We start from the raw sequence: 7,936 nt of genomic DNA on the forward strand, positions 1-7,936 counted from the left end.
TGTAAATATTTCCAGTATATTATTATCATATGGGCATCTTCGTAACTTCTTAAACCAAATCGTTTCTTTAAATTTCTGGAATTTTTAAATTTCTGGAATTTTTGAAACTGTCGTTTGATTTTATCATCCAATTCGCACCTGATTTTGGTGTTCTGCCTAACACCAATTGGAACCTTTCCTTTAGCTAGTAGAGAAGCACTTGCAGATTCAGTTTGATAGCAATTGCAGAGATTATAAATTGATTTAGGATCAAAATAGTAATTGCAGTGATTTTATGGCTCCTGTACTTCAAAACTGGATTACTGGATTACGGCCTTTGAACTTTGCATGCCCGTTTTACTGTTGATCAAGTCAAAACTACCGATGGCGCTCAAAATTTAAAAGTCAAGAATTAAGGTTGTTCAGCTTTACAACCACCATTTTTTATTTTTCAAATCATATTATTCCGAGATCTCTCTAAATAGCCATTTTCTCAATCCTAACTGAACAACAATTAAATGATATTAAAATTAAAATTAAAATTGAGGGTTATTTGTTATTAGAATGGTAATCTTGATTAGTGGTGAAAGGAGTTATTATGTTAGTAAAATGCTAACATCTAGGGGAGTCGTAAAGTCTGATTTCGAAGTTTATGGACATAATGTAAGTAAAGGCAAAGTTGAGGAGACATGGATGTAATTATCCTATATTTTTTTAGATTTGATAACTTTATTTCTTTACAAAATAGAATATGAAAGTGAGAAAGATATAAATAAAAACTACAATGCTTAAACAATGTACTTTATTTCATTTACATAGGGTTTTTTTTTTTCTATTACTTTTATATAATTTAATTATTAATTGATTTAAAAATATACTCCCTCCATTCCATTATATAAGTCATTTTAGGGTATTTCACACAAATTAAGAAATATATTGGTTAACTAAAAAAAATTCTCTCTCATGTTATTATTGGGCAATAAGCATTGGAATATTAAAAAACACATGTATCAATACAAAAAATAATTCTCTCTCATGTCACTATTGGGCAATAAGCATTGGAATTCTAGAATGACTTATATTTAGGGAAAAAACCAATTTACTAGAATGACCTATATAATGGAATGGAGGGAGTAGTAACTATAATTTTATCAAACACTTATTGGTTAATACTCCAACGATCATTTGATTTAGAGTAGCTTTTCGCAGGAGCTTTTAATTGTTCATATTCCAAATTATCATTACGAGTTTAGTTAAAAATTTAAAACACTAGTCATTAGCTTTTGGGGGGCATTATTACAACTGGTTTTTTTTTTCTCAAAAGTTGCATATTTCATCTTTTTCCAAACCTTCGTTTTTATTTGTTTACATAAATTTTATTTTCCAATACTTAGGGTTGTAATCGAGCCAAGTCAAGTTTTGGTCTGTTTATGATTGGCTCGTTAGAAAATTGATGAGCTCGAGTTCAACATTTTATTCGTGAGCTTTATTCGCAACCATTTCGTTAATTCAGTTTATGAACTTCGCTCATGATCAAGTGATTAATTATGTTCAATAATTTGAATTTTTTTACACAAAACTACGCAATTTGAAATTTACTAAACTAAATTTTACACAAAATTATGTTGTTTAACATTTCTCCTTTATTGAAATATTATTATTTACAAAGTAATAGAACCGAGTTTGCTCATGAGTGTATTCATGAACATGCTAATTGAGCTTTTTCACGAATCTATAATAGAGTCTGCTTGCAAGCTTTTGAGCCGAGTTTCGCCATATTCAAACTTGGCTAGCCGAACACAATCGAATTTTTATTGAGCCAAATATTTAGCGACTCAATTCATTTATAGCCCTGCCAAAACCTATATAAAATTGGTGTTAAACACCAAAAAGGAGGCTTTTAAAGGAATTATTATCAACTTGGTGATGGTTGGGAAATAATTCTTTTGGAAGAGTTGTTTTCAACTATGTATTTAAAAATAGCCTCATTATGGCACTTAAGGCACAATAATGGTATCATTACAACGATGAACCCATCGTAATAGGTCTATTTTTAATCATAAAGTTAAAAACAACACCCTCTAAATAATTATCTCTTAACCATTATCAGGTTGAGAATAATTCTCTTATAATGGCCATATTTGGTAAAGAGCGTTTTAGGATAAAAAGAGCGATTTTGACCAACTTTAGCAGTTTGACCACTGAAACCGCTGATTTGAGTGTTTGGTGGAGAGAGGTTTGAGAGAGAGTTTTGGGATGAAAACACTAATTTAGAAAGGATATTGCTATTCACCGCATCCAAATTCCGGTCCACCGCCCCCTTTTGACCATATTGCCCTTCTCATTTTATTTCATCCAAAACCTTAAAAGCTCTCTCTCCCGAGCAAAAATCCCAGATTTTGCAAAAATGGACCCAAGCATTCCCGAAGATAATGATTTCGAACACGAGGTAATATTACGATTCTTAAATACGTGTTTGATTAATTTTTTATTTTTTATTTTTTTCGATTTTTGCCTGAACGGGTAGAGCGTACTCCCGTTCCGTAGGCCGAACGGATGAACTACCCGTTCAGCCTAGGGAACGGGCAGTATGCGCCACCCGTTCCACCGATGGAACGGGTGGTATGCGCCACCCGCTCCACCGATGGAACGGGTGGTATGCGCTGCCCATTTCCACTTATGGTGAAACAGGCAGGCTGTCCGTTCAGGCAAAAAATGGGGAGAAATTGCCCCGAACTATTTTTTTTAATTTTTAATGTACATTATGATAACCTATTATGTATTTTTTTTGTATATTCAGGCACCGAGGATTTGAGAGAATTTGAATTTTAGCTCGGTTTTTTGAAAATCCTAAGAAGGTAGAGAGGATTTGAGAGAATTTGAATTTTTTGTTAGAAAAAGTGAGGAGGGCAAATATGTCAAAAATAGGCGGTGGACCGGAATTTGGGTGCGGTATATAGCAGCCCACTTTAGAAAAAGCTCATTTTAGGAGCTTTTTCAATTAGCGTTTTGCAATATTAAAATTAATGGACTTCTTTGACCCTAATTATTTTAAATATATTTTTATGTATTAAAAAAAGAAATGCCCTTATTCATCTTTTTGCACAAACCGCTATTATCAATCAGTTAATTTTTACCAAACATGTCTACACAAACAGCTAGTCAAATCAGCTAATGTAATCAGCTAACAGCTAACAGCTAATGTAATCAGCTAACAGCTAACAGCTAATTCACAAACAGGGCAAATACCATTTTTGGGTGTTTAATCCTATAAGGTCAGAATCTTTTCGTTCAAACAATATGATCTCGTTTGGTTCACGAAATAGAATAGAAAAAACATGACCAATAGAATATGTATTTTTTAAAATAATTATTCTCATGATTGGTTGACACATTTGAAATAATAGAATAGAAAAAAATTATTCATAAAGACATAAAGTATTTTAAAAAAATGGAATTCTTATATTTATAAAAGCAATAAAAATAAGAAATTCTCAACATTAAGAATAAAACTTAAAATTGATAAATTTAAGATTACAAATATTTGCTATAAATAAATTAACTAGTTTAGATATATGCCTATACAACCAGTAGCAGTAGTACTATATATGCATGTTCTTTTCTATTTGCATTTGCATATAGTAGTTGGTAGTTAGATTTGTCTCATAAAGAGAAAGATTATTATTATTATTATTATGGGTAATTAATTTATTAGTCCCTATATTTTGACAAAACACACTGTTTAATTCTTATATTTTTAAAAACACACGGTAAAGTCCCTAACCTTTTTCTCGATGAACTATTTAGTCCCTAACGTTTTTTTTGGTGAACTGTTTAGTCCCTGCCGTTAGACTCTCATGAAGATTCTGTTAGTCAATTTGGATTTGCGTTCTTCTTTTCCTTTATTTTCCTTTCCTTTAATTTCTACTGCATCTGAAATCAACTTTGAATGTTCTTCTTCTTAATTTTCTTCTTAATCGTTCAAATTCGTAAGCATTGGGTCTGTTCTTTTTCTCGTTCTCCATACAAAAAGCTTCTTCTTCTAAATTGGCTTTCCTCTTCTGAAATTTGAAGGTAAATAGTAAAGGATAATTTAGTCATTTCCGAATTCATAAACGGTAAAAAATCTAACAAACAGACAAAGAACTAAACAGTTCATTGAGAAAAAGGTTAGGGACCTGACCATGTGTTTTTGAAAATACAAAGACTAAACAGTGTGTTTTGTCAAAATACAGGGACTAATAAATTAATTACCCTATTATTATTATTATTATTATTATTTGAAATAAAAAGAGAAAGATTATTAGTTGTAACTTTTTGATTTATCATTTTCAAAACTTTAATGTTAATACTAAAACGACCAAAGTTAGTTAGAAATTAGGATTAAATGCGTCATCACATCACATCAACCTAGCTTTTACACCTGCAGTACGGATGGATATATAATTCATATTAATTAATACCTATTATTCCTCCTCAAACTCTTTGAGGTTCCTGTATTTTTTCATGAATATCAGTCAAGTATAACCATAATAATTTTACTTATATTGTTTCTTTTTTTAAAAGAGATTTAGGGAGTGTATTTAAAGTCTCTACAAGTCTTGAGATATTCAATTTAAATTTTTAAAGACTATAAAAATCTAGAGATATTAAATAAAAAATTTAAAAATGTCCACAAATTAAAATTCATAATTATACATAAAAAAATTTATTGAGTAAATATTTTTAAAAAAATATTTATAGTCTTTAAATGATTTTTTTATAAATTTAAATACATATTTTTCCAAAAAATTCTCTTACCTTTCATTGGAATTGAGTTAGGATATCATGGACCGACCTCATAATTAGAACATTTTTTTAAGAAAGGAGTTGAACGTATATTGTGAAAGAGACAAAATAGAGATGCATGAAGTTATTTGCAGTCTGACATCATGTTTGGCAAAGTGGCGTCGTTCGAGTATTTGTCCTAAGCGTAATTGTGGAGCGTCTATGAAATTACGCTTACATGGACAAGTGGGTAACTTGGCTTGCAGAGACTGGCAAAAAGCAGAGACACGATCGGATGAAAAAAAGAGAAAAGGTTCCATTGGAAATTTTAACAATAATACTCAATTTTACTATTCGATCTCTCAACTTTTAAATTATAAATATAATTTTAAAATAAATAAATTATTTATTCAACAATTAAATTTCATGATTTGGATTAAAAACTTGAGAGAAGATTAAATTTATCATCAACTTTCACTTTATTAACATTCTCAAACCATCAAACCGTCTTCATAAATATACAATTGGACATGGATTGCGAGTCTTCCCAATCATGGTATTGTTTAGTCAATTTCTAAACTTTTAACCATAATTTATAAATTGCGTTTTTTCTTTTTTCTTTTTTCATAAAAAAATGATCTTTAGGTACGAAATAAATAGGAACCGTCAGATAATAAAAAGAATGACGTGTTGAGATCAGACGGCAATTAAGGGAGGTTGTGTGCGGTTCATCAATCCACACGGTTCGCTCTCCTACTCCCAACTACACGCCTTTATTATGTTCCCTCAAATAGCCCCAAACCCAATTCTGCATTTTTTTATACATAATCTGGTTTCTTCTTTGAGACCTCATTCAATTTCCAATTTCTAGCTTCCCAATCTTCACCCACAACTTTGTACTTTGAAAGGCTTTGGTGATTTGGGTTTCTCATTTTCCATAATCCAAAATGAAGGTCACTGTAGTTGCTCGCAGTGGTCGAGAAGTCGTCAAAGGAGGCATTGAGCTCACTGATTCGGTACTCTCTCTATCTCTCTATGGAATCTGTTTGTTTTGTTCCTAAGAGAGTTTATTGATTGTGTTTGTGTTTGTATTGTTCTGTATAGGCTACAGTTGCTGATCTCCAGGAGGCAATTCATAAGCGGAGTAAGTTCTTCACTCATTGATTTGTTAAGTTTGATTTCTAAATTTGATTTGGAAAGCGGAATGAATTACTGCCCCCTTCTTTCTCATTCCATTAGAAATTCCCTCTTTCTGAATGCATATTACACATTTCATTTCCTCTTACTCAGTACTGTTACTACATTGATACCGTGCTGAATTTCATATGCTTTCATTAGAATATTTGAGGAAGAATTAAAGCAGGTTTTTGTTGTTGGTGATTATCTTAATTTGATGTGTGTGCACACTATAGAAGAAAGTCATAAGATCTTGATTGCAATTATTTTATATTTACAAATCATTTTTATGGTGTGTTTGGGTGGTGTAGAAGGTGATTCAGAGCTGGGGGTATGATGTTTCCATTAGATCTAAAAAGCCTGTTGTCATCTTTTCAATCTTGTGCTAGACTTAGAACCTCTATTTATCTTGATTCTTTGACCAAAAAAAGGGGAAAAAACAATATGATCAATTTGAAGAATGTGCAATTAAGTTTTGTTTACATATGCATTTGGAGAATGATAGTGATTTTATCTTGTGAGCTATTTTAACACCTGATTCACTCTTGCATCAACAGCCAAAAAGTTCTACCCTTCAAGACAGCGGCTAACTCTCCCCGTTCAATCGGGTTCAAAGGACAGGCCTATTGTCCTGAGCTCTAGAAAAAGTCTTACGGATTACTGTGATGGCAATGCAAATAACATGACTATAGTTTTTAAGGACTTGGGTCCACAAGTTTCGTACCGCACACTTTTTTTCTTTGAGTACTTAGGTCCTCTGCTCCTCTATCCTGTCTTTTACTTCTTCCCTGTGTATGAGTACTTAGGATACAAGGGGGAACGTGTTATCCACCCAGTACAGACATATGCCTTGTACTGCTGGTGCTTCCACTACTTCAAACGTATTATGGAGACTTTTTTTGTGCACCGGTTTAGCCATGCAACCTCACCAGTCTCCAATGTGTTCCGAAATTGTGCTTATTATTGGAGCTTTGGTTGCTACATTGCTTACTATGTGAATCACCCACTTTACACTCCTGTTAGTGATCTTCAAATGAAGATTGGATTTGGCATCAGCGCTGTTTGTCAACTTGCAAACTTCTATTGCCACATATTGCTTAGAAACCTGCGCGGTCCAGATGCAAGTGGAGGGTATCAAATCCCACGTGGATTTCTATTTAATATCGTGACATGTGCGAATTACACAACAGAGATTTATCAATGGGTGGGTTTCAATATTGCCACACAAACTGTTGCTGGCTACGTGTTTTTGGCCGTTGCTGCTTCAATCATGACAAATTGGGCCCTTGCAAAGCATCGCCGACTGAAGAAGGTAAGCACTTCTGTATCGTTTTAGCTAATTAGAATTATTGCATTTTGTTCCTACACAAATTCTATTAGCAGCTATAGATCCCCCATAAAAAGTAAGCAGAATTTCAACTTGGTGCTTGGAGATTTGATTTGGAAACCATGAGTAGTTACATCAGGATCAATATCACCATATTAAGTTGTGTGCTTTAGATGATGATTGATGACTAGCACATCTATACATTAGGTGTGCTTGCAATTGCAGGTGTTATATTGCCTAGCAGATTTGAATAATTGACTGGTAGTTTTCACAATTGGACAGATTTGAAAATGTAGTTTTATATAATAAAATGACAGAATTTACTTCCTTTTTACTATTTCTTTTGTTTGTGTGTTTCATTACTTGTTTTTGTCTTCCTCAGCTTTTTGATGGCAAGGATGGAAAGCCAAAATATCCACGCAGATGGGTTATACTGCCCCCCTTTCTGTAGAAATGACCAACAATCTATGAAGCATCGACACGAGTGTCGGACGCTCGGGGACATGGAGACTACGAAGTGAAGGTCATACTTTCATACAAGTGCATGTTTACATAGTAGATTAATGGATGAATCGTGCTTGTATTAAACTTTTCTAGTGCGTTAACTTATTTGGTGAATTTGTAGTTGGGATTTTTAGCTCCTTGATGCCTTCAAATTTATATGGATCTTGCATGAAAATTGGCTCA

The 7,936-nt window shown here is 32.7% G+C and overlaps 1 protein-coding gene across 1 annotated transcript; it reads left to right on the forward strand.

The window, feature by feature from the left end:
• Nucleotides 1-5,529: 5,529 nt before the first annotated feature.
• LOC136226882 (very-long-chain enoyl-CoA reductase) lies at nt 5,530-7,936 on the forward strand. The gene is made up of 4 exons (XM_066015553.1): nt 5,530-5,762; nt 5,851-5,890; nt 6,480-7,234; nt 7,632-7,936. Exons 1-4 carry the CDS (start codon nt 5,694-5,696, stop codon nt 7,698-7,700), a joined length of 933 nt encoding a protein of 310 aa, XP_065871625.1. The 5' UTR covers nt 5,530-5,693; the 3' UTR covers nt 7,701-7,936.

Source organism: Euphorbia lathyris, chromosome 4 (genome assembly GCF_963576675.1).
Source record: "Euphorbia lathyris chromosome 4, ddEupLath1.1, whole genome shotgun sequence".
Taxonomy (NCBI): domain Eukaryota; kingdom Viridiplantae; phylum Streptophyta; class Magnoliopsida; order Malpighiales; family Euphorbiaceae; genus Euphorbia; species Euphorbia lathyris.